At 41.7% G+C, this 26585-nt stretch overlaps 3 protein-coding genes across 5 annotated transcripts; 2 read left to right on the top strand and 1 right to left on the bottom strand.

The window, feature by feature from the left end:
• The first annotated feature begins 1457 nt into the window (after positions 1 to 1457).
• Positions 1458 to 10295, top strand: LOC139571413 (TATA-box-binding protein). Of its 3 annotated transcripts, none has more exons than XM_071394259.1 (8): positions 1458 to 1869; positions 2340 to 2541; positions 2650 to 2975; positions 3161 to 3248; positions 6769 to 6860; positions 6947 to 7114; positions 7292 to 7386; positions 8956 to 10295. In XM_071394259.1, the coding sequence occupies exons 2-8, from the start codon at positions 2491 to 2493 to the stop codon at positions 9033 to 9035; spliced, it is 900 nt and encodes a 299-aa protein (XP_071250360.1). In that variant the 5' UTR covers positions 1458 to 1869; positions 2340 to 2490; the 3' UTR covers positions 9036 to 10295. The 3 variants fall into 3 exon arrangements, with proteins under 3 accessions (XP_071250360.1, XP_071250363.1, XP_071250362.1); XM_071394262.1 differs by having other exon boundaries at positions 2418 to 2541; XM_071394261.1 differs by having other exon boundaries at positions 2430 to 2541.
• pdcd2 (programmed cell death 2) lies at positions 10142 to 14277 on the bottom strand. The gene is made up of 6 exons (XM_071394258.1): positions 13851 to 14277; positions 11982 to 12221; positions 11736 to 11876; positions 11469 to 11569; positions 10894 to 11007; positions 10142 to 10621 (listed from the first exon to the last, which is right to left on the bottom strand). The coding sequence occupies exons 1-6, from the start codon at positions 14137 to 14139 to the stop codon at positions 10463 to 10465; spliced, it is 1044 nt and encodes a 347-aa protein (XP_071250359.1). The 5' UTR covers positions 14140 to 14277; the 3' UTR covers positions 10142 to 10462.
• Positions 14278 to 15305: 1028 nt separating this feature from the next.
• Positions 15306 to 23541, top strand: LOC139571414 (rho-related GTP-binding protein RhoU-like). The gene is made up of 3 exons (XM_071394263.1): positions 15306 to 15922; positions 16299 to 16357; positions 19996 to 23541. The coding sequence occupies exons 1-3, from the start codon at positions 15673 to 15675 to the stop codon at positions 20449 to 20451; spliced, it is 765 nt and encodes a 254-aa protein (XP_071250364.1). The 5' UTR covers positions 15306 to 15672; the 3' UTR covers positions 20452 to 23541.
• The last annotated feature ends 3044 nt before the right edge of the window (positions 23542 to 26585 follow it).

The raw sequence follows: 26585 nt of genomic DNA on the forward strand, positions 1-26585 counted from the left end.
GTTGTTATACACGTGCCGCGTTCAATTAATCAGCAAGTTGGTGGAGCATTTGTGAAGCATTTGTCGATACTGATAGGATCGATAGAACAACAATGCTGCTCTCGAATCAGCTTTCTCCATTCAAATCTTACCAATTACCATACCACTAGAATTATTCCACAATACTGAGGACGGATCAGCTCCTAGAAAGATATCACCAATGGCTGCAAATATTGAGTCGGTTTATTCTAACGCTTAACCTAAAATAATGCACTAAATCAAGATCATTGCGTACGTTAGGCTACACATGAAACATTAGCCAACAGAGCCTACAAGTAGCAAAATATAACTCAATTGATTGAGCATGAAACTTGTCAATTTAATGTAAATATGCCTATAACCTACTGTATTTATATTTTATTGCAGTCATCTCGGTTTTAATTTGAAGCATTTTTTATACGTCGCTGGCTTGTATTATTTGTAAAGACATTGGCAACTTTATTTGTAGTCAATTTTGTTCTTAAGTTATCGGCGGGAACAGAGGCTGATTCACCACGTGATTCTGTTCAGCGAATATCTCATGTGTATAAAGTTACACGGGAGGGCGAAAAATAATCGACCGATGCGTGTAGCTGTTCTACGAGTGGTCTGAGGCAAGCGTTAGATTACGAGCGTTTTCACGTGCAACGTTAATAATGATGGTTTTGGTATACAGCTCGGAGATTTAACGATGGTCCTATTTCGTGTTGTGTAGTGTCTTTGCTGGCATTGTTGATAAAACAAGTTTACTGGAGAACTGAGACGAAGTAGAGACTCTGGACAGGGTGGATTAGGTTTAATTAAAAGCAATTTATTCAGAGGTAAAAATATCTGAAATAGCGTGCACGGACCCTTTCATCAAGCTCAAATGGAACTCTCTGAAAGAAGCCCAGATAACAGAGTGCATATACATTTTATACAGTACAGAAAGTAGGTTGAGTCTGGAAGTTCTGGTCCTCTGGTTGGTTCTGATGAGTTGGGCGAGGTCTCCTTCAGGCCAGTATCACTGTCCCATTGGCTCTGAGTAGAGTTCTTTGTCTTCAGAAATGTTCAGCTAAAACAGGACATTAGGTGTGTGCGTAGATGTTCCTATTTTGACATTTCTGTGTGTCTCTGTAAAATGTTCATACTGAAGAGGAGTTTTTGTGTGTGTGTAAATGTTCCTGTCTTATCTGTGTTTATGAAAGGTTTACGTCAGCCCTCTGTCCTTGGGTATGTGTGTGTCTCAGTTTCTCGTGATATGCAGTACCAGGCACCCATTTTCTTATCAGTCTTTATGAAAAGGCCTGTGTCAGCCATCTGTCTCTGGGTGTGTGTGGGTCTCCGTATCTGCTATGAGTTTGTGAGAAACCCTGTTTGGAAAGAAGTTAGTTATAACAATGTATTAGCAAATATGCTTGTGTTATAATAAATGATATTTATTACAGCATGCATCCCACTTATTATTTTTTTGCTCCACCAAGATTTACATGCTAAAATCGCCACTGCCCCTATGCAACCAAGGGTAACGCTTCTGACAAAGGCCAGAAACCAGGGATCATCTTTCTGCTGCCACATATGTAAGGGTTGAGGGGAACTGCTGAAACAGGGTTTGAACCAAAGAAAATCACGAAAGAAAATGCATAATGCCAACCCTTTTTTCTTGAACGGCACTTTCTGTTTTGAATTTTGGATAACTTTTGCCTTTGCTCCTGCCAGATAAAATAACCCAAAATGTTATGTGAACTTTGACACCGGAAGTGTTCAAGTAACATACCGGATATAACTGTTTTGAGCCAGTGAGCGCATGAACCAGTGAAAACAGCGGCTAGATTTTTAATGTGACATTTTAAGTGCAGTTTTAGAGACGTGGTGAGTATTTGAAAATGTTGTCATATCTCAACAGCTCACAACTTCACCACTTAGTGTGCAAAACACTTATGACCACATGAGTGTTGACATGGGAGTAGCTAGCTAGCGTAAATACTACGCTAACGTTAGACTGGCCAGCTCTGCCAATCATCAATTCAGGTGCGATTTTTGCACCAAACAAATTTTACTCACACGCGTTCTGTGAACAACTGCATACATTGTAACATGTGCTAGCTATATTAAGAGGGATTTCGTGCGCCACTACTGCTGTCTGTAGCTAGCTGAAGGTATGCAAAGGCTAAGCTTGTTAACTAGCTAGCTAACGTTAGCGGTCAATAGTTTTTCGCTTGCTACAATGTGGTATAGTTGAGTCATGATCAAGTTTCTTGACAGCAGTGTTACTTGGTGTCAATTTCACCGGTCTCAATGCTTAGCTAACTTTTTTTTTTTTTCTTCTAATATTCTTTCAGGTCAAAATAATCTAGATAAGGGGTTCGCTGCTACGCTCTGTTCCAACACATTACTTTTGTCGACATTTTCAAATACAGAATTGCTCCTAGGTCTCTGAATTTATTTCCTTTGAGACGGTCAACCAACTGTCCCGCTTCATAATTTGAAGACATGGAGCAGAACAACAGTTTGCCTCCTTTCCAGGGTCTTGCCTCCCCTCAGGTAACTAATTAGACTATTAATACATTTCAGTGAGATGTTTTTGTTGTCAGCACAGCACACAACACAGCTGTTAGCCTAATGGAGGGCTTGTTCTCACATCTTTTAAAGGGGGCAATGACGCCTGGAATGCCCATCTTCAGCCCCATGATGCCCTATGGCAGTGGTCTGACTCCCCAACCTGTGACGAACACCAACAGCCTGTCTCTCCTGGAGGAGCAGCATCGGCAACAACAGCAGCAGCAGGCTTCGACTCAGCAGGGTGGGGTGTCAGGGGGCTCGGGACAGACGCCACAGCTTTATCACTCCCAAACGGTCACCACCACCACACTGCCGGGAAACACCCCTCTCTACACCACTACACCGCTAACCCCCATGACACCCATCACACCTGCCACACCTGCCTCTGAGAGCTCTGGGATTGTCCCACAACTACAGTAAGTGTTCTTGAATAATGTGTTAGTCTCAACCACTATGTAGGTACTGCTATAAAGCTGAAACACAAGAAGCTAAAAGATTAAGGTGAATAGTGATGGTTTGAATTTGATTTTTATAGTGATGTGACCATATCAAAAAGGAGAATCTCCCATCCTGATTGCATGATTTATTTCCTTCCCTCTAGGAATATCGTATCCACTGTGAACTTGGGCTGCAAACTTGACTTAAAAACAATAGCACTCCGAGCTAGAAATGCTGAGTACAATCCAAAGGTAAGCATATTGTTATTATTCATTTGCAAATCAAAATTAATTTGTTGCTTACACAGATTAGCAGATGCTAACCATTTACCGTTGTGTGAATTGACCATGGTAGCAATGGAAAGGGAACAGTTTAGAGGTTATGGAAATTCATCAGTTCATCTGACTCATGACTGAATCTAAACATTACACTGTTGATTTGATGTGCATTTTACATTTACTGTACTATTCGCCGCATTATTTGATAACGAAATCTGAAAATACTCTGGATACATTCAGTAACATAAGACTATTTCTGGAGAATGTGGGGTAAGTGCAACATAAAAAATGACAAGGGTTTGTTTGAGAGGACTAACTGGTGTCTCCAAGTGGCCACACACCTCCAATGTACACAATTCCTAAGTAATTTCAATGCACTTTGATGACTCAAAGAGAGTCTTCAACTATAAGGTGCTTTTTTTTTTTTTCTCCTGGCTGTGACGTTGAGGAACTAGAGCAGCACACTTGTGGTTGCTTTGTTTGGAACACATTCCCGCCATCACACAATTACTGTTTATGCAATCCAAAAGTCATCCATTATAAATTGCAATCTGGGTCAGATGGGCATCATTTGAAAACCTGTTCTATTGTCAACATGACTAGCTAAGTTATAATATAGGACACAAGTGTTAGGCTTTCGCAATTCAAGGAAACGGATCATCATTTTGGTGCGCATAGGGGTCATGAGTGCATTCAGATGTGTGTGCCGTGGTGAATTTTCTTCACAACAGACACTCATTCTGTTCAGAACAACCAAGGGTATGTTGTCATGCCGTCTTGTAACTGTACCTCAAACATGGTGATCATAAACGTTGACACTATGAGTTTTTTTATATGGAAATGTAAAGTGCACGTTTGGCTTGCTTGGATCAAATTTTATTGGTCACAATACACATGGTTAGAAGATGTTATTGCGAGTGTAGCAAAATGCTTGTTCTATTTTCAACAGTGCAGCAATATCTAAAGTAATATATAGCAATTCCACAACAAAAACCTAATACACACGTCTAAGTGAAAGGAATAACAATGTATAAATATATGTGAGAGCGGCATAAGCTAAGATGCAATAGATAGCATAGAATACAGTATATACATATGATGAGTAATGCAAGATATGTATATATTGATGTATGACATCAAAGGTATTTATTATAGTTCTCAACATCTCATATTTCAAAATACATTGAGTCCTCTTAATTTACAGCATTTACCTCTCAGACATTTTTTTTTTTTGTGCAAAAGTTGCGGGAGGAATGGGGGCAACGTCTTGTCGTGCGAAATGCTCAAGCTCTGAACCCATACAGTGCTGTGAAGCGCAAAGCCAGAGCTCTGACATCATGTATGGCATTTTACTCTACAGCCACCGCATTAGAATTTAGCTGTTTATCAGTGCTCAAATCTTCTGTTTTCAACCCGTATATGGGTACGAGTGATAAGTTAAAGCAGGTGCAGCGAAATGCTTGATTCTAGCTCCAGCAGGGTGTGTCCAACAGTACAATGCTAATAAACCCCCCCGGCCCCCACAAAAAAAGAAACAAGAAATATCAGAAGAAGCAATGTCAATCCGTAATATAAATATGGGGGGTGTGTGTGGTTAGTATGGACAATATATAAGTAATGGGTATGTACATCAGTAGCCTAGTGGTTAAGAGTGTTGGGCCAGTAACCGAAAGGTTGCTGGTTCAAATCCCAGAGCTGACTAGATGAAAAATCTGTCTGTGCCCTTCAGCAAGGCACTTAACCCTAATTGCTCCTGTAAGTCACTCTGGATAAGTTTGTCTGCTAAATTATTTAAATGTAGTTAGTGCATTCATAAAGTATTCAGACCCCTTCACTTTATCCACATTTTGTTACAGCCTTATTCTAAAATGGGTTATATTCGATTTTTCCCTCATCTACACACAATCTTTTCAGTTTTTTTAAGCAAATTTATTACAAATAAAAAAGATACCTTATTTACATAAGTATTTATGAGACTCAAAATTGAGCTCAGGTGCATCCTGTTACCATTGATCATCATTGATGTTTCTCCAATTTGATTGGAGTCCACCTGTGGTAAATTCAATTAATTGGACATGATTTGGAAAGGCACACATCAGTCTATATAAGGTCCCAAAGTTGACCGTGCAAGTCGGAGCAAAAACCAAGCCATGAGGTCGAAGGAATTGTCCGTAGAGCTCAGAGACAGGATTGTGTCTGCACAGATCTAGGGAAGGGTACCAAAGAATTAATGCAGCATTGAAGGCCCCCAAGAATGCAGTGTCCTCCATCATTCTTAAATCGAAGAAGTTTGGAACCACCAAGACTCTTCCTGGAGCTGGCTGCCTGGGCAAACTGAGCAATCAGGGGAGAAGGACCTGGACCTTGGTCAGGGAGGTGACAAAGAACTCAATGGTCACTATGACAGAACTCCAGAGTTCCTCTGTGGAGAAGGGACAACCTTCCAGAACGACAACCATATCTGCAGGCCTTTATGGTGAAGAGAAGCAACTCCTCAGTAAAAGGCACATGATAGCCCCGGAGTTTGCCAAAAAGGCACCTAAAGGACTGACAAGATTCTCTGGTCTGATGAAACCGTGATTAAACTTTGGCCTGAATGCCAAGCGTCAAGTCTGGAGGAAACCAGACACCGCTCATCACCTGGCCAATAGCATCTCTACGGTAAAGCATGGTGGTGGCAGCATCATGCTGTGGGGATGATTTTCAGGTACTGGGAGACTAATCGGGATCAAAGGAAAGATGAACGGAGCAAAGTACAGAGGTCCTTGATGAAAACCTCAGACTGGGGTGAAGGTTCATCTTCCAGCAGGACAATGACCCTAAGCACACAGCCAAGACGATGCAGGAGTGGCTTCGGGACAAGTCCCTGAATGTCCTTGAGTGGCCCAGCCAGAGCCCGGACTTGAACCCGATCTAACATCTTCGGAGAGACCTGAAAATAGCTGTGCAGCGACGCTTCCCATCCATCCTGACGAGCTTGAGGATCTACAATGAAGAATGGGAGAAACTCCCCAAATACAGGTGCCCCAAGCTTGTTGTGTCATACCCTAGAAAACTCGAGGCTGTAAACGCTGCCAAAGGTGCTTCAACAAAGTACTGAGGAAAGGGCCTGAATACTTATGTAAATGTGATTTCAGTTTTTTTTTTCATATTTGGAAACATTTCTAAAAAGCAGTTTTTGCTTTGTCAATATGGGGTATTGTGTGTAGATTAAGAGACAATTTAATCAATGTTACGTTACAGCCTTATTCTAAAAATGTGGGAAAGGGAATTCGCAAAGTATTCAGACCCATGTCAAGAATACACAGCTCATCCTATATAATAACTAGTGCTGTACATACCTTTTCCAAATCATTGTCAGGGCCCAGGGAAAGGTGAAATGGGACCAAGCTAAAATGCTAACTAGTGGGCCTGAAAGGCATGTTGCTTCTGGTCTGAGAATGTCCCACCAAGACACTTGTTCTATTGAAAAATTCACAACTTTGTCTTACAGCGATTTGCTGCTGTTATCATGAGAATACGAGAGCCAAGAACAACTGCACTTATCTTCAGCTCTGGGAAAATGGTGTGCACAGGAGCCAAAAGGTTAGTATCTTCTTTCAACAAAGAAAAAACACAAAATGTATGAGAACATCTATTTAAAGGCCTCATGCTCCCTCTTCCCCCTCTAGCGAAGAGCAGTCCCGCCTGGCGGCCAGGAAATATGCCAGAGTCGTGCAGAAGTTGGGCTTCCCAGCCAAATTCCTTGATTTCAAGATACAGAACATGGTGGGCAGCTGTGATGTCAAATTCCCCATTCGGTTAGAGGGACTTGTACTAACTCACCAGCAGTTCAGCAGGTTTGTAAAATTCACTACTGCAATACTAAAGTCTATAATATCTGAGGAGATGCATTGTCATACTTGGAATTCTGTCATTTTGTTCATTATTTATAATACTGCGATTGGTATTCCTAAAGTGATTTAGTACTGAGAGCAAATATCAGAACTAGGCCTAATCGTTTTCTTGTTTTTCAGTTATGAACCGGAGTTATTCCCTGGGCTAATCTATAGAATGATCAAACCCAGAATTGTCCTGTTGATATTCGTTTCAGGGAAAGTTGTATTAACAGGTGAGTTTTTCTCCTTTTCCTAATGACATACAGTGCCTTGCAAAAGTATTCACCCCCTTGGCGTTTGTCTTTATCTTGTTGCATTACAAACTGTAATTTAAATAGATTTGGATTTCATGTAATGGACAAACAGTCAATTGGTGAAGTGCAATGAAAAAACGAAGGGGGGAAGAAAAATAATATATATATATATGGAAAAGTGGTGCGTGCATATGTATTCAGCCCCTAAATAAGAAATGGGGTAACCAATTACCTTCAGAAGTCACATAATAAGTTAGATTGCACACAGGTGGACTTTATTTAAGTGTCACATGATCTCTGTTCTGAAAGGCCCCAGAGTCTGCAACACCACTAAGCAAGCGGCAGTATGAAGACCAAGGAGCTCTCCAAACCAGTCAGGGACAAAGTTGTGGAGAAGTACAGTTCAGAGTTGGTTATAAAAAAATATCTGAAACTTTGAACATCCCATGGAGCACCATTAAATCCATTATTAAAAAATGGAAAGAATATGGCACAACAAACCTGCCAAGAGAGGGCCGCCCACCAAAACTCACGGACCAGGCAAGGAGGGCATTAATCAGAGGCAACAAAGATAACCATGCAGGAGCTGCAAAACTCCACAGTGTAGATTGGAGTTGGAGTATCTGTCCATTGGACCACTTTAAGCCATACACTCCACAGAGCTGGGCTTTACAGAAGAGTGTCCAGAAAAAAAGCCATTGGTGTTTGCTAAAAGGCATGTGGGAGACTCCCGAAACATATGGAAGAAGGTACTCTGGTCAGATGAGACTAAAATTTAGCTTTTTGGCCATCAAGGAAAACGCTATGTCTGGCGCAAACCTAACACCTCATCACCCCGAGAATACCATCCCCACAGTGAAGCATGGTGGTGGGGATGTTTTTCATCGGCAGGGACTGGGAAACTTTTCAGAATTGAAGGATGGCGCTAAATACAGTGACATTCTTGAGGGAAACCTGTTTCAGTCTTCCAGAGATTTGAGACTGGGATCGAGGTTCACCTTCCATGCAGGACAATGACCCTAAGCATACTGCTAAAGCAACACATGAGTGGGTTAAGGGGAAACATTTAAATGTCTTGGAATGGCCTAGTCAACACCCAGACCTCAATCCAATTGAGAACCCATCCAACTTGAAGGAGCTCGAGCAGTTTTGCCTTGAAGAATGGGCAAAAATCCCATTGGCTAGATGTGCCAAGCTTATAGAGACATACCCCAAGAGACTTGCAGCTGGAATTGCTGCAGAAGGTGGCTCTACAAAGTATTGACTTTGGGGGGGTGAATAGTTATGCACATAAGTTCGTTTTTTTTCTTATTTCTTGTTTCATATTTCAAAATATTTTGCATCTTCAAAGTGGTAGGCATGTTGTGTAAATCAAATGATACAAACCCCCAAAAAATTCATTTTAATTCCAGGTTGTAAGGCAACAAAATAGGAAAAATGTCAAGGGGGTGAATACTTTAGGAAGCCACTGTAGAAAAAGGGAATTTGTTGTCCTTAATTTGTCAAATGTAACTTGTGTATTTTACTATTGTTGCTGCTTATTTCAAGGTGCAAAGGTGAGAGGAGAAATTTATGAAGCATTTGAAAACATCTACCCCATCTTGAAAGGATTCAGGAAGACGACGTAAATATTTGTCTGACATTATTTTTTACATTTGTTTTAATAGTCACAGGGACACTTGTCCTATGTTGTGACCCGTTACTTTGGGACTCTGATTGGACCTGTACAGTTTAATCAACAAATCAGGGACCCCTCCTATTCACCTTAAAGGGATACTTCTGAGATTTTGGCAATGAGGCCTTTTTATCTACTTAGTCAGATGACCTTGTGGATACCATTTTTATGTCTGTTTCCAGTATGAAGGAAGTTAAAGGTAGTTTCGTGAGTTAATGCTAGACTTCCAGTCACTGCGCTAATGCTAGTTAGCATTGGCTCGCGAAACTACCTTTAACTTCCTTCATGCTGGACACACATGGTATTCACGAGTAGATCTGAATCTGGGGGAGTAGATAAAGGTGATACTAGGAGAAATGCTGTATTTTAGCAGTTTTATTTATTTTTAAGTGACTCTTGCTTGTTATTAAATGAGGCAGTCTTGGCTGGCTCTTTTAATTTTTCTAAAGTAGGTTTTATTGTTAACCTACAGTTTCTGTGCGTCTTTGTCCACACATTCCCTATAGACATTTTAAATGGTGTTTAGTCTTTTTCATTGTTGTATGAAGAATCTCACTTGGGATTGTATCGCAGCAAGGCTTAACTACCCAATTTGTCATTATTTGAACATTGTTTGGATGACTGGTACTGAAGGCAAGAAAATGGAACATTAATCATGCAACCTTAGTCTGCATCTTAGGAATGTTAGTCATATCTGTATGTACCTCATGTCTTATTTCTCATTCAGTTTTTGGTCATGATTGAAGAACCCTCATGTTTTAATGCTATAATGGACTAACTAGCCTAATTCACCATGGATTTTGTTTCAGTTTACACACTGTATTTTTGGTCTACCATGAAAGCCCTGTCAGTAATTTGTTCTAGTTTTAAATGTTATTTTGCTACCTTGTGCAGTTAAATGTTTCCTTACCAATTGATCTCCCTCCTTTAGTTTAAAAAGCTTTGTCTTCAGGGTATGGCAAGATTTACAACAATCCAGGGAATGACTGTACATGGATTTGAGATGGCATGACCAGTTTAATGAATGGACTCCATGTCACATGACATTAACATGCTAAGTGTGTTTTAATTTGAGCTTTAATGCTTAAAAAATGACATTGCATTACAGAAATGTTTTTAAACCTGTTGAAGCTATGCAAACTGTTAGTCCTATGGCAAAACAAATGACATGTCTTTTGCTTATGGTGATAAAGTAAGAATGTAACAACCTGAAGTCATATTCCTCAAAATGTATGAGTGATTGGAAATGGAACAGATTGTGGCTGTTTATGCATAGTGGCTATTTCCTTTCCTAGAGAAACTGAGATGAAAGGACAGTATAACTATGCAAAAACCCCACAAAATATTTTCTTAACTAGGTACATTTGGATTTTAATACAATTATTTATGTTCTGTGAAATCTTGTTTCCAGATGAATTCAGAAGAGTACTTGTTGCCTTTGTCACAGCTGTCAGCACATGTGTAGACAGCCAAGGTTCCCCAGTCTATACTGGCATCAGGGCTGTCCACTTTCAGATCATTCAGTAGCTGGGGCATGACCTGTTGCGATGCAAAACACTATCAGCACATTGTCATTTATAAACAGCAAGCCATAGACGTTGAAACATTAAGGTCTGGTTTTCCGGACCCAGATTAAGTTCTGTCCTGGATCAAAGATCTCCACTGAAAGTGTGGTTTAGTCCAGGATTAGGCTTAATATGGGGTGTATTCATTAGTCGCAGACCGCTGCAAAACATTTACTCTAGGATCTAAACAAAGAAATTGAGGGACCTACCTGAATTTGTTTAATAAACTGTTTCTGTTGCAAATACCTGAAATTCAAAGATACGCCTGGAACCACAGGAACAATGCGGGATGCCCTTCTCCACAGGAACATGTTCAGACGAAACCCAAAGAGGAGAGCCATCTCTGAAATATCGCAAAACCTACAATAACACAATATTATGGTCTTCAGTAATCTAGGGAAACCCAGAACTAAAATCGTGTGTAATTGCATCAGGTGCTCGATTAAGTTCTGGGGGACATGTATGAAAATATACTAATAAGTCTCCACCCGGCTACATGGAAACTCTCAGCCAGAGCATTCGCCGAATGTCACCTCCCCTTATGAAATTCGAAAGATGTGAACACCTGCGAAATCGTGATTTGTCCAAATGATCAGTGACAGAAAAAAATATGAGCACAGGAACCAAGTTCCTGTTAAGTCTTTGAATCCCAGTCTTGACAGAAGCTACGATACCATCCTAAATGATGTGCGTCTGTCCACGAGCGATTTGTTAAGAGTAAAAATAAAAATTTCAGAGTAATCTACACGATGGCCAAATATATATTTGAGTAATTCTGATGCTCTTCATGTCTGAGGATTCTGCCTGAAGAGTTATGTTACCTGATGTGGCTCTGATGCAATCCTCCGTTTAAACTTTTGGAACACTTTGCCATCTTCGGTTTCATGCATGGCCATGTTTTCAAGTTCTGCCTCTGCCAAATCTGTGGAATAGAAAGCATGCTTTTCTACAACAGAAATTGTAATCATGTATAGACTCCTATTTAGGCTGGGTCCAATGCCAACATTTTCTCTCATCCTTCTCCTTTTGGTGTCTTAATGGATCTGAAAAGACTAGGCATGTAAATGCAATGCAGTCTAACTTCTTACCGTCAACTAAGGAGGAGCATTCCACATTATTCTGTGCATCCCCCACCAGTTGACTAGACTCTTCTTTCTGATGTTCCTCAGGCTCTGTGACCAATTCCAACTCGGGGAACAGGAATGGGGAAGGCACTGCACTGGACGGCACTAAACATGTATTGAAAGTTGAATGTTTATCTTTCAGGCGGCAAGAAAACACAATTTCATCATTATTACAAATAGTATGACAGTTTATGGTAGCAGTATAATTACCTTGTTTGCAACACTCTTTCTTGTGACAGTGTTTCCAGTCTATGGTCTGGTGTTCTTTGCTGCAGTAGGACACTGCATGGCATTTAGAGCAAACTTTTTGACCAGGACAGCCACATAGCTTGCATAGTTTAACCCCTGAACCGTGGACACAGGGGTCACGCTCAGTCCAATTGGGGTCTTCATCAGATGGAGGATCGTAGGGATAAAAGTCGTTTCTCCTTGGCAACTGGCTACGAAATACTGGAAAAGAGTAATCTCAATGTCAGCTTGAGCAGAATAAAAGCAGAGGAACATAATTAGTTTCAAGTTTTATTAGTCGTATATACAGGATAAACATGGTATACACCGTCTAACGAAACGCTTGCAGGTTCCTTCGAAACAATGCAACAAGAAATAAAAATATGAACATAAAGTAAATGTCTCAATAGAATAAACATTTTAGCATAAGTATAATACAGGAAGGGACAATTTTTAGTCCAATATTAATGTGTATTGGGGGATAAGTGTTTAAATTGTGCAGTATTAGCAATAGTAAATAAGAGTTTGCTAGCAGCCATTGTGGTGTGTGTAATAAGGTGCCTCTGTGGTCAGTCCAGTTCAAGTGTTCAGCAGTCTCTGCTCTAATGGCTTGTAGATACTAACAGACTCAGAGACAGTTTCTATCAGACCTCATTCTACAATACTGTAAGGGAATGAACAGCTCATGGCTGAGGTGTGTGGGGTCCTTGATGATGCTGTGGGACTTCCTCAGGCATTGTTTCAAGTAGATGTCCTCGATGGGTGGGAACACGGCCCCAGTGATGTACTGGGCCGTCTTCACCACCTGCTGGAAGGCCTTGCTGTCGCGGACAGAGCAATTCCCTGTCCCAGGCTGTGATGTAACCGGTCAGGACGCTCTCGATGGTGCAGCAGTATTTGGAGAGGATCCGGGGTGGCATGCCAAATTTCATCAGCCGCCTTCGGAAATATTGACACGGGTTGTGGTGTTGGTCCATGTCAAGTCCTTGGTGATGTGGACGCCAAGGAACTTAAAATTGCTGACTCTACTGCAGTCCTGTTGATGTGGATCGGGGCTTATTCCTGCCTCTGATTAATATAATCATTAATGTTGCACATCATAACAACACTCAAGGCTCAGCTGGACAAGGAGAGCTCACTATGAATCCCAGCAGCTTTTTGCAACTACCAAACAGCTTCCTCTTGCCAAGGAATGGACATGGACCTTTGGTAGTGTCAAAGATTTTTATAACTAACCTAAGACTAAATCTAAATCCTGGTATTGTAAAAGGGAGTAAATTAGTCAGAGGGGGCAGAGCTAGCGAGATCCTATTGGTGCGTTGTAGCATGTATTTCCATTTTTCTGTTAGGGAACGCCTACTCTGAAGTGCACGTGTGAAATAACTCAATTTGCCGTTGCACTACTTCTAAACCACTTTTTTTTTTTTACTTTGGTCAAATCTACAAAACTTAGTCCACTCTGTTTGATTATAGTTTTGAGAACAGAAAACGTCAAACGTTTCATCAATGAGTAAATTGCCATTATGTCGGGCAAAATCCATCTGGCTCCATCTTCCACTGCCGACCACTGGGCTTCCTCTCACCATATTTGGTAGTGAGTGGAAACGCCAACCGGATGCTTCACACTTATCCAATCGGTGAAATATCTGGCTCATTGTTCCATCTTGTGGTAATGTGCTTGCCCTCTAACAGGTTTGCAAATTCAAACCCCACTCCCAACTGTTGCACCGCAGTAGCTAACGTTACACTGGTGGGAGCGGTGGATAATCCCAGCCTCTCCTTCCCTGACCATGTGACTATAGGTGTGATGTTGATAGAAATGCAATAGCTAGTTTGCTAACTGCTATTTACCTTTCAGACAACGGCTGTCGTTTCGTGAATAGCAGTCTGGTGTCTTGCAGCAGAATACAAAAAGAGTTCGGTGAAAACTTCTATCCTGTCCAGTTATTGGAGCGTAAACTTGCATGAGAAATGCGGTAGGAAGTTGGCATTTCCCACATGCTAACTCAGGAAGACCTGGGATGTCCAACTGACTCAACCATGCAGGTTTGCCTCCAACTTTGCTGGGGAACTGATAACTCTGTAGTTGCCAGTGTTCAGCCTCCTCCAAAAAGCCAAGAGCAACCCCTGTTTGTGCCATAGTGTTGATTTGATCGTATTCCTTCAATCGCTGGCTAGCTGTCTGTCAACAAATTCCAACGTGCGTCACTGTTGTAACTTTAAAATATGTCCGGAGTGGAACAATACTTTTAGGAGGCAAACGTTCCTTGTAATTCGCGCTCCTGCCATATCGCCTATTTGCAATAAATATTTGCTTCTCGTTAATTGGCGTCCAATCTGTCTGCTCAATTACGACTACAACATATTAGCCTCTTGCAAAATGAATGAAGGCAGTATTGTGCTCAATTATAGAACATACCCAATCTGGCTTCATGAGGAATAGACATATATCTAACAATATCTGACTGGTGTTAGACCTTATTAACTATTCTGATCTAAACTTCCAAGATAGCTTTATTGTATTCTTAAACTTTTATAAAGCCTTGGAAGTGGAATTTGAGTTTCTATTTCTCTCCCTTGAGACATTTGGTTTTGGGGAATCATTTTGTAGTACTATTAAAATTCTTTATATGAATGGAACCAGTTCCGTTCAATTAAAGCATGGCACTTCTCCTAGATTTGATTTGAAAAGAGGAATTAGGCAAGGATGCCCAATTTCGATTTACCTCTTCCTGCTTCAAGCCCAACTTCTTACAAGTTTTTTAAAATCCAGCGATATAAAAGGGATCTCTATTGTTGACAGATATTATCATGTCAGCTTGCAGATGACACCACCCTCTTTTTGAAAGATACCAGGGATTGAGAGTCCCATAGAGCGGCGCACAATTGGCCCAGCGTCGTCCGGGTTAGGGGAGGGTTTGCCCGGTGTAGGCTGTCATTGTACATACGAATTTGTTCTTAGAGATTTTCAATACAGTGTCTTTCATGTCACAGTCCACAAGATGGCAGACTTGAGCTGCTGTATCATCGCTCAGTCATTTCATCCGAGAGAAGTTCTGTTGGTGAGATCAAACAGGCTGAGGGATACAAATGTAAGAATTGTGTCCAATTTAACCATCAATAGTAGAGTATTGGAAACCATTGAACATACGAAGCCTTACAAATGAGTTCATAAAAAAATATTTTTATACAAAAATAATCTAATTCTACCCCATACAGAGTAGGATATATTTGCAATCTACGGGGGGCTTGCTTGTTGCTATTGGTCAATGGTGCAATGTTTTTTCTGACTGGTGTTTGATGATGTCATGTTGCTCACGAGTAGAAGGCTGAGCTTTTTTTTACAGTCATGGGGCTGAGTAGGTGAGGGGAGTGCAAACTACAACTTTGGAAAAGATTCAGGAAATACATTTCTAATCATACAGGGTGGAAACATTTTCACCTATTGGATTTATTGCTTGAGGAATTTATTTCTGTACAATGGGGGATTTACATCAAGGTGTCTACATCGTCTTTGTAGAAAGGCAACACTTTTTCCAGCCATGGAACTCCACAGAAGATAAGGGACAGTTCTTGTGAAAGTCCCGTTGATGTCAGATCTAGGAAACGAATGGTTTGGCGTAACTAGGATTAACTGGTTGCTGGACAGTTCCATTGGCGATACCACAAGGCGATGCCACCCCAGGACGACGGAGATTATAAACCTGTAGCGGTGTCGGCGGCGGTCCCACCGGTTCCTCCTCCGAGGGTTCGGAGCAGAGAGTCGTTTTCGGGCTCCAAGTGTCGGCCCGGTGGTGGAGAGCGCAAAGTGAAGTGTGTGCTTGTCGGTGACGGCGCAGTTGGGAAGACGAGCTTGATTGTCAGCTACACCACAAATGGATATCCAACTAAATATGTCCCAACTGCCTTTGATAATTTTTCAGGTAACTTGACAAATATGTGCCTTTTTAAGTCGGGTAGGCTATTAGGACCTATTGTGGTCCAACGGCTATGCAATTAATTGTTTTTATCTGGCACTTTTAACAGCACAGGTGTTACCTTACCTTGTTTTCTATGAATTCTATTTTTGAACAGCCTCAGACTTACAACAATCTAACGGGTTTTTTTGTGTAAAATTTCTGTCAACTGTCTGCTGCCGTACATTGGCAACAGGAAGACTATGGTAATTGTTATACTCAATAGTTTGTCCATAAAAACACTATTCTGGCCTTAACAGTATTTAATTGCGTTGTGGTTACCAATTTATTCTTTGTTATATTGGCTGATTAAATGTATAATTTGTTGTATTTTTTCTTTCAGCGGTCGTGGCAGTTGATGGCAAGCCAGTGAAACTGCAGCTTTGTGACACAGCTGGACAGGTTTGTAATTCAAATACAGTACACCTATAGGACAGTTTCATATGATCGCTACAATCCTGGAAGTGTAAAGGATTCGTTAAAAATAAACAAGTTGACATTTTTGCTGTTCCTAAATGTCTCAAACTTCTTCTAACCCCCTAGGCAACAACACGTACGGAATGGGTTCAAATGGTCTACTAGTGTAGGGAAGATAAGGGATCTGTCTAAATTGATGCGCTCCAGTAGTGTTTTTGTCCAGTCTTGAGTCTGCACCAGAAATGAGGTTACTCAGATAAATGCTGTCTTCCCCACATGTGAGGGGGTAACAGGCTTGGGGCGATTACAGATAGGAAACTTTATAAGTGTAATGAATTGAATCTGAGCCTGGAAAGGAAACGTATCTTCGGCACAGCTGGGGCTAGTCAGAGGAAACGCGAGATGGGTCTGTTTCTGAGGAGCAGAGCAGGCTGGAGAGAGTCGGCAGTGGAAAACAGCCCATGAAAGCAGGCAAAGAGAGATCCAGAGCGGTTCTGTCTAGACACAGAGAGAGCCCCTGGCTGGAGGCTGAGCTCTGTGGGTTCATAGGGTTCTGCTTTGTCTCTGCAGAAAGAGCAGCGAGGCTCTGAGACGATGGGCTTTTCATTAGACACCAATTATCTTTTCAATTGTTTTGAAATAATGTTTTACAAGACAATGCAAGCAATATCATAGTTATAACTTAGTTATAACATAGTTCAACCTTGGTTACATTGAAAAATAATCAAGATGACATTTCCGTTTGCATGAATATTTTGCTTTCATGAAACAGACCAAAATAATTGTGAAAGCACATGCACCACCCGCCCAACCCTATGATGTGCTACAAATATGAGATAATGGCTGAGCCAATTCAACAAAATAATAGTTATTACCTTTTCAATGCTCAATGTCAGCCTGCTCCTCTGGGCATAACTGAGTCCATGTATTTAGCGTACTAAGCATGCAGAAGACTGCCTGAATACCAAATACAGAATCCCTCACTGTCAATGTTTTAGTATTTTATTGGGATCCCCATTAGCTGTTGCTGAAGCAGCAGCTACTCTTCCTGGGGATGTTGTTGACCTCATTGGGTTCCTGATACCGCTAATTAACTCCCAGCCAATCAGAAATGATCTGGAGACCCTTTGCTGCTACTCTCTGAGGAGGGAAATGCACTATTAAAATCTCAGTAAGAAATGGGTACACACAAGCTGGGTGTATCAGAGAAACAGATGAGTGATAGAATGCACGTTTGTCAATTAACACCAAAATATAATCGCAGTGGAATGCCACCGTTATCTTCCCTCCTATAGAACAAGATGTATTGGAGATATGCAAACGTAATATGAACGTTGTGTAATAAGTTTGCCAGATAAAATGACTAAACACACATTAGCGAAGATAAGCACACATATTGGCGTCAGTGCAATGGCCCAGCTGCCACTTATACCTGATATAAAAGATGTCACCGCTCCACTCAGGGGCTCTTTAGATGGGATATAAATTATGTCACCGCTCTGCTCAGGGGCTCTTTAGATGGGATATAAATTATGTCACCGCTCCACTTGGGCTCTTTAGCTAGTGATATAAAGGATGTCACCGCTCCACTCAGGGGCTCTTTAGATGGGATATAAATTATGTCACCGCTCTGCTCAGGGGCTCTTTAGCTGGTGATATAAATGATGTCATCGCTCCACTTGGGCTCTTTAGCTAGTGATATAAAAGATGTCACCGCTCCACTCAGGGGCTCTTTAGATGGGATATAAATTATGTCACCGCTCTGCTCAGGGGCTCTTTAGCTGGTGATATAAATGATGTCATCGCTCCACTTGGGCTCTTTAGCTAGTGATATAAAGGATGTCACCTATCCACCCAGGGGCTCTTTAGCTGGTGATATAAATGATGTCACCGCTCTGTTCAGGGGCTCTTTAACTGGTAATGTAAATTATGTCACCGCTCCACTCATGGGCTCTTTAGCTGGTGATGTAAATTATGTCACCACTCCACTCAGGGGCTCTTTAACTGGTGATATAAATGATGTCACCGCTCCACTCAGGGACTCTTTAGCTGGTGATATAAATGATGTCACCGCTCCAGGGGCAGAAAAAGTGTGGACTATGGTTCATGGTCTTATGTATACTAAACAAAAATATATAGTGTTGTTTTCATGAGCTGAAATAAAAAATCCCAGATATTTCCCATACGCACAAAAAGCTTGTTTCTCTAATTTTGTGCACTAATTTGTTTACATCCCTGTTAGTGAGCATTTCTCCTTTGCCAAGATAATCCATCCACCTGACAGGTGTTGCATATCAAGATGCTGATTAAACAGCATGATCATTACACAGGTGCACCTTGTGCTAGGGACAATAAAAGGCCATATGCAGTTTTGTTACACAACACAATGCCACAGATGTCTCAAGTTTTGAGGGAGTGTGCAATTGGCATGATGACTGCAGGAATTTCTACCAGAGCTGTTGCCAGATATTTGAATGTTAATTTCTCTACCATAAGCTGCCTCCGTCATTTTAGAGAATTTGGCAGTATGTCCTCCCGGCCTCACAACCACAGACCACGTGTAACCACGCCAGCCCAGTACCTCCACATCCGGCTTCTTCACCTGCAGGATTGGTTGGGGGGGTGCTAAGGAGTATTTCTGTCTGTAATAAAGCCCTTTTGTGGGGGAAAACCGATTCTGATTGGCTGGACCTGGCTTTCTAGTTGGTTGGCCTATGCCCTCCAAGGCCCACCCATGGCTGCACCCCTGCCCAGTCATGTCAAATCCATAGATTAGGGCCTAATTTCCTCATATGAACTGTAACTCAGTAAAATCTTTGAAATTGTTGCATGTTGCGTTTATATTTTATGTTCAGGATAATTATTTAAATCTATAATATAGTCATGTTCTAGCAATTTAACAATGCTCTCTCTCTCAACAATTTAGCTATTGGTAGTTTTTCTATTTAGCATTCGTGCTAGTGTATTATATGCTGGTCGGCATGAACAGTACCTTCATTACTAAATGGCATGTCAGTCAGCAACATTAGAAGAAATTAAAATCAACTGTAGGCTACGCTGAAAAAGCTGTCCCTAATCAGACACACTACGGCATGTCACGCTAACTGAAACTGATACAGGTGTCATGGGTTGTCAGGTTGTGGACACAGATTGTGTGTTCCTGCCTGCCACAGACACTTTGTCATGAGGCTGAGGCACCACTAGTTACAGCCATGCACATGGTGACATATCCAATGAGGGCAGGATTTTCCTTCTCTTGGCTATGACTATGCCCTTGTCAACCCTCTACACGCTTAGAAAAAAGGGTTATTCGGCTGTCCCCATAGGAGAACCCTTTTTGGTTCCAGGTAGAACCCTTTTCGGTTTAAGGTAGAACCCTTTTGGGTTCCATGTAGAACCCTCTGTGGAAAGGGTTCTACCTGGAACGAAAAAAGGTGTTTCAAAGGATTCTCCTATGGGACAGCCAAATAACCCTTTTAGGTTCTAGATGGCACCTTTTTTTCTAAGTGTACTCAAAGACCTTTTCACAAGGAGGGCTATTGAGTTGAGCTTGCCCATTCTCGGTTCTACTTGTTATCAGGTCGTGCCATGAACCCCCCTCTCCTCTCCATTCCTCCCTGCAGGATGAGTTTGACAAGCTGCGTCCGCTCTGCTACACCAACGCAGACATCTTCCTGCTGTGCTTCAGTGTCGTCAGCCCCTCCTCCTTCCAGAACGTAACAGAGAAATGGGTGCCAGAGATTCGCCGGCACTGCCCGCAGGCACCGGTGGTTCTGGTGGGCACCCAGTCAGACCTGCGGGAGGATGTTAATGTTCTGATTGAGCTGGCCAAGTACAAAGAGAGGCCTGTGGTGCCCCAGGAGGCCCAGCAGTGTGCCGAGGACATGAGGGCCGTGTCATACATGGAGTGCTCATCACTCACCCAGAAGAATCTCAAAGAGGTGTTTGACGCAGCCATCGTGGCCAGCATCCAGCACTCTGACAGTCAGCAGCAGCAGCATCAACTGACAAAACGGACTCCAGACAAGATGAAGAAGCTTTCTAAGTCATGGTGGAAGAAGTACTGTTGCGTGGTTTAGCCTCTATCTGTGTGTGTGACAGGACGGATGCATAGGTTCCAATTTTGCTTCCATGTCAGCACGTTAACAGACTTCAGGGGCAGTAAGGAAAACAGTGACTGGAATATGGACGAAGGTCTGGTCTGAAGTATCTGAGTTATGTGTAGGTTAGGCCTCAATGACCCCATGCTATTTTTGCTTTACCAACGTGAGCTGCACTGGAGACAGAGCTGACTTCCCTCAAAGACTACTCATTGACTTTCCACTGCCTTATATCCATGATCCTAGGGGGGGGACAGCTTCTACATGGACTACTGTGGAAGATGAAGCCCTCTTGATAACCAGGAGGGCTTATGTTGTTATATCATTGTTTTATTAACCTGGTTTACTCTGACCTTTCGCATGGTAAGTGTACAGTATGTAAACTCAGATTCATTTAGCATATGAGATTGAGTCAACTTTCCGATGTGGGATTTACCATCTCTTCGATTTAGCAGTGCCTATGGTTAAAAAAAAAAAATCTGCAGTAATCAGATAATGCGAGGAGAGTACTGTGTAACGTTCATTATTTTAATGCGTGTTCTTTCAGCCCATATTGGAGAGCCTCATTTGGCTTGTTGTCTAATGTACAAACCACACAGAAACATAGATTTTATTTTCTCCAAAAATATTTTTTCAGAATTTCTAACTGTTGTTTACATTAGGACATGTGTTCTGTCCAAGCTCATATGAGGGTCACAGTCTCTAGCTATGTGCTGGAATTCTAACTAGACTTGTTGACCTTTGGTTCACTTCACCATAGCACCACCTGAGGAGTTTTAAACAAACACCTTACTCTGTACAGGGCTGACTGCAGCTGAGTCAACGTTAACTCTTAACTACCTTACTCTGTACAGGGCTGACTGCAGCTGAGTCAACGTTAACTCTTAACTACCTTACTCTGTACAGGGCTGACTGCAGCTGAGTCAACGTTAACTCTTAACTACCTTACTTTGTACAGGGCTGACTGCAGTTGAGTCAACGTTAACTCTTAACTACCTTACTTTGTACAGGGCTGACTGCAGCTGAGTCAACGTTAACTCTTAACCACCTTACTTTGTACAGGGCTGACTGCAGCTGAGTCAACGTTAACTCTTAACTACCTTACTTTGTACAGGGCTGACTGCAGCTGAGTCAACGTTAACTCTTAACTACCTTACTCTGTACAGGGCTGACTGCAGCTGAGTCAACGTTAACTTTTAACTACCTTACTCTGTACAGGGTTGACTGCAGCTGAGTCAATGTTAACTCTTAACTACCTTACTCTGTACAGGGCTGACTGCAGCTGAGTCAATGTTAACTCTTAACTACCTTACTCTGTACAGGGCTGACTGCAGCTGAGTCAACGTTAACTCTTAACCACCTTACTTTGTACAGGGCTGACTGCAGCTGAGTCAACGTTAACTCTTAACTACCTTACTTTGTACAGGGCTGACTGCAGCTGAGTCAACGTTAACTCTTAACTACCTTACTCTGTACAGGGCTGACTGCAGCTGAGTCAACGTTAACTTTTAACTACCTTACTCTGTACAGGGTTGACTGCAGCTGAGTCAATGTTAACTCTTAACTACCTTACTCTGTACAGGGCTGACTGCAGCTGAGTCAACGTTAACTTTTAACTACCTTACTCTGTACAGGGTTGACTGCAGCTGAGTCAATGTTAACTCTTAACTACCTTACTCTGTACAGGGCTGACTGCAGCTGAGTCAATGTTAACTCTTAACTACCTTACTCTGTACAGGGCTGACTGCAGCTGAGTCAACGTTAACTTTTAACTACCTTACTCTGTACAGGGTTGACTGCAGCTGAGTCAATGTTAACTCTTAACTACCTTACTCTGTACAGGGCTGACTGCAGTTGAGTCAACGTTAACTCTTAACTACCTTACTTTGTACAGGGCTGACTGCAGTTGAGTCAACGTTAACTCTTAACAGCTAGCAGAGTAAGGTAGTTATTAATGACTATGAGCAAATAATTCAATATCTTTCTGAAACCAATACCATGGAAAGAGTATGTTAATTGTCCCAAGCAAGCTTAACAATACCATAATCTTGTATTATGTTGAAAAAAAGTTGTCAATACCTATTTTCCTATCACTGTGGCATATGTGATGTCTATCTCTGTCAATACAGTGTTCTGATTTAACCTATAGAGATGAGTTTATTAGAATTTCAAAATGATAACCATAGAATTAGGAATTAGAATACTAAAATGGACATGAACATTCTTAAGATGGTCCAAAGGTCAGCCATTTTGTTCAGGGAGTTGGGCAACTATGGTTTGACAGTGCTGTGATAAGATATGGTGTGAAACAATGAATGTGTAGAATTTATCTGTACTGTGTGTTTGTTAGCTAGCTAGCCAGCCAGTTTTAGAGGAATTTTTCCATTAATTGTTCAAATTAGCTGCCAATATGCCAACATTCCATTCAAACAATGCAGTCAATCCACAGCCGTACACTGGCCGAAATCAGTTGATGATAGGACTGAGACAACTTGTAAATGCAACAACTACTGATACTGTATCATAAAAGCACTCACAACTTTCCAAGAAAATAAAATCTGAGACATTTATGGTCTGTTTACATATATTTTAGAGGCTATTTATACAGAAAGTTGGTATAAAACCTGTATAAACTGTATTTATAATTATATGACAATATTTTTTGTTGATTATAATTCTATTTCTGATACATGCATCTCCTATGCCTCTACTGCCATTAATTCTAATTACACTGGTTTTGTCACGACTTCCGCCGAAGTCGGTCCCTCTCCTTGTTCGGGCGGTGTTCGGCGGTCGACGTCACCGACCTTCTAGCCATCGCTGATCCATTTTTCATTTTCCATTAGTTTTGTCTTGTCTTCCATCACACCTGGTTCCAATCCCATCAATTACATGTTGTGTATTTAACCCTCTGTTACCCCTCATTGTCCTTGTCAGGGATTGTTTGATTGTATGTTAGGTGCAAGTTATGTTCTGGTGTGCGACGGGTTTTGTACTCACTTTTTTTATTTTGTATATGTTGGTTTTCGGAGTTTGTGAGCATTTATTAAACGACTCCGTTTATACCAAGTTCGTTCTCCTGCGCCTGACTTCCCTGCCACCAGCACGCACCCATTACAGGTTTTGAATTTCTCCCTGACCAATATGGCTGCCATTTTGACCCCATTCTGTAGCTTTGAGGTTTTATGACATAGCCCCTGTAGTAATGTAATAGGATCTCTATGGTGATAACTGTCACCTCTTTCAGAGATTTGTTTTTCAAGCATTGTAACTCAAGCCTTGTAATAGCTCTTCCAGTAGAATGCCAAACTAAACCTTGGGCTAAACAATACAGTTTCATGTGTGATCAGGTTCACCTCCTTAGATGTATGATGGACCTCTGAAAGGGAATAATAATGGAAGACAGACAATGGGGAAGTTAATGTTTTACTGGATCACTCTTAGTCGACCATGTTGCATCAACGGTCAGTTCAATGTTAATCATAACCATGAATAAATAATATATACAGCTAGGGATTTTATCTCCTTATGAAATACAAGGTATACATTTTCAAACTTCTTCCAATGTCCAGTTTCTCAGTATTGCAGGGATTAGAGTACCAGTCAAAAATGTGGACACACCTACTCATTCAAGGGTTTTTCTTTATTTGGACTATTTTCTACATTGTAGAATAGTAGTGAAGACATCTAAACTATGAAATAACACATATGGAATCATGTAGTAACCAAAAAAGTGTTAAACAAATCAAAATGTATTTTATATTTGAGATTCTTCAAAGTAGCCACCCTTTGCCTTGATGACAGCTTTGTACACCAGCTTTATGAGGTAGTCATCTGGAATGCATTTAAATTACACATTTATATATTTTTATTTAACTAGGCAAGTCAGTTAAGAACTAATTCTTATTTACAATGACGGCATACCCCGGCCAAACCTGGACGCCGCTGGGCCAATTGTGCGCCGACCTATGGGACTCCCAATCACGGCCGGATGTGATACAGGTGTGCCTTGTTAAAAGTTAATTAATGTGTTTGAGCCAATCAGTTGTTGTGACAAGGTAGGGGTGGTATACAGAAGATAGCCCTATTTGGTAAAAGACCAAGTCCATATTATGGCAAGAACAGCTCAAATAAGCAAAGATAAACAACAGTCCATCATTACTTTAAGACATGAAGGTCAGTCAATACCGAACATTTCAAGAACTTTGAAGGTTTCTTCAAGTGCATTCGCAAAAACCATCAAGCGCTATGGTGAAACTGGCTCTCACGAGGACCCCCACAGGAAAGGAAGACCGAGTTACCTCTGCTGCAGAGGATAAGTTCAGTAGAGTTACCAGCCTTAGAAATTGCAGCCGAAATAAATGCTTCACAGAAGAGTTCAAGTAACAGACACACCTCAACTGTTCAGAGGAGATCGAATTGCTGCAAAGAAACCACTATTAAAGGACACCAATAATAATAAGAGGCTTATTTGGGCCAAGAAACACAAGCAATGGACATTAGACAGGTGGAAATCTGTCCTTTGGTCTGATGAGTGCAAATTGGAGGTTTTTGGATCCATCCGTTGTGTCTTTGTGAGATGCAGAGTAGGTGAACGGATGATCTCCGCATGTGTGGTTCCCACTGTGAAGCATGGAGGAGGAGGTGTGATGGTGTGAGGGTGCTTTGCTGGTGACACTGTCTGTGATTTATTTAGAATTCAAGGCACACTTAACCAGAATGGCTGCCACAGCATTTTGAAGCGATACACCATCCCATCTGTTTTGCGTTTAGTGGGACTATCATTTGTTTTTAACAGGACAATGACTCAACACACCTCCAGGCTGTGTATGGGCTATTTGACCAATAATGACAGTGATGGAGTGCTGCATCAGATGACCTGGCCTCCACAATCACCCGACCTCAACCAAATTGAGATGGTGTGCCATGAGTTGGACTGCAGAGTGAAGGAAATGCAGCCAACAAGTGCTCAGCATATGTGGGAACTCCTCCAAGACTTTTGGAAAAGCATTCCAGGTGAAGCTGGTTGAGAGAATGCCAAGGTTGTACAAATGCCAAGGTTGTCAATATTGTAGAAATGTAGTTCAATAAGGAGAGTTTATGCAGTTGAAATGGAAATATGAAGAAACAAGTTGATTTGGAAGCCCTCTTATGCTTTCACTTGTAGTCACAACTCTATGAGCCGTTAGGCCAATTCATCTGGCGTCTGTGTGAGTCACTCAAACGTTCTGTAGTCTAACAGCCTGCTCTTTTTTTCTCAGCCCGCAGCTGGCCCTGCTGAATGACTGAGACATTTTAAGGCCACTTTTCTGTGATTGTTTCATATTGCAAAGATGTGTGTTTGTTGGACGTGCAATGTGTAGAGGTGTTGGCAGTGCAATGTGTAGAGGTGTTGGCAGTGCAATGTGTAGAGGTGTTGGCAGTGCAATGTGTAGAGATGTTGGCGGTGCAATGTGTAGAGGTCTTGGCGGTGCAATGTGTAGAGGTCTTGGCGGTGCAATGTGTAGAGGTCTTGGCGGTGCAATGTGTAGAGGTCTTGGCGGTGCAATGTGTAGAGGTCTTGGCGGTGCAATGTGTAGAGGTCTTGCCCAACCATACAAAACCACATGACAAATAACTGCCTCAACTTAGAACAGAATAAATGTGACAGACGTCTAGATGGTACAGATAACATGTTTTGATGTATGCACACTGATGCCCACACTCACCTATGAAGAATGTCCCGCAAGACAAGTTCCATAACTTCCTAAAGAGTGGGGGAGAGATACCGGTGGCCTGCTAGATTTGCTAGAGTAGCTGTACAGCACAGCTGCAGAAAAGCCAACGGTATCCCAGAGTTGCAAACGTGGTGCATAGAACTGTAAGCAGAACAGAGGGACTTGGCAGATCAAGTAAAGCTGTGACTTCTAAGAGGCTCAAGTCTGGATGGATGTTGAAAAGTAATTGGGCTGCTGGCCAGGTCGTCACTAGCAGGAAGTTATGATCCACTTGTTTCTCTATGCGTGACAGAGAAAGGCAACAGTGATGACTTAGTCTGAATACCCGAGACCTACTAATGCTCTTCTTTGAATACAGTGTATAAATACAAGATGGGTGAAATGAGGAAAACATAT

The sequence above is a fragment of the Salvelinus alpinus genome, chromosome 3, assembly GCF_045679555.1.
Source record: "Salvelinus alpinus chromosome 3, SLU_Salpinus.1, whole genome shotgun sequence".
Classification (NCBI taxonomy): Eukaryota; Metazoa; Chordata; class Actinopteri; order Salmoniformes; family Salmonidae; genus Salvelinus; species Salvelinus alpinus.

What these genes read in the sequence shown, in the direction of transcription:
- LOC139571413 (XM_071394259.1), top strand. Translation starts at nt 2,491, where the DNA reads ATGGAGCAGAACAACAGTTTGCCTCCTTTCCAGGGTCTTGCCTCCCCT. An exon ending in GGGATTGTCCCACAACTACA is followed by an intron (nt 2,976 to 3,160) that starts GTAAGTGTTCTT and finishes CCTTCCCTCTAG; the next exon opens with GAATATCGTATCCACTGTGA. An exon ending in GTGTGCACAGGAGCCAAAAG is followed by an intron (nt 6,861 to 6,946) that starts GTTAGTATCTTC and finishes TTCCCCCTCTAG; the next exon opens with CGAAGAGCAGTCCCGCCTGG.
- pdcd2 (XM_071394258.1), bottom strand. Translation starts at nt 14,139, where the DNA reads ATGGCACAAACAGGGGTTGCTCTTGGCTTTTTGGAGGAGGCTGAACAC. An exon ending in ATGCTCCTCCTTAGTTGACG is followed by an intron (nt 11,570 to 11,735) that starts GTAAGAAGTTAG and finishes TCTATTCCACAG; the next exon opens with ATTTGGCAGAGGCAGAACTT. An exon ending in GGCGTATCTTTGAATTTCAG is followed by an intron (nt 10,622 to 10,893) that starts GTATTTGCAACA and finishes GCATCGCAACAG; the next exon opens with GTCATGCCCCAGCTACTGAA.
- LOC139571414 (XM_071394263.1), top strand. Translation starts at nt 15,673, where the DNA reads ATGCCACCCCAGGACGACGGAGATTATAAACCTGTAGCGGTGTCGGCG. An exon ending in TGCCTTTGATAATTTTTCAG is followed by an intron (nt 15,923 to 16,298) that starts GTAACTTGACAA and finishes TTTTTCTTTCAG; the next exon opens with CGGTCGTGGCAGTTGATGGC. An exon ending in TTTGTGACACAGCTGGACAG is followed by an intron (nt 16,358 to 19,995) that starts GTTTGTAATTCA and finishes TCCTCCCTGCAG; the next exon opens with GATGAGTTTGACAAGCTGCG.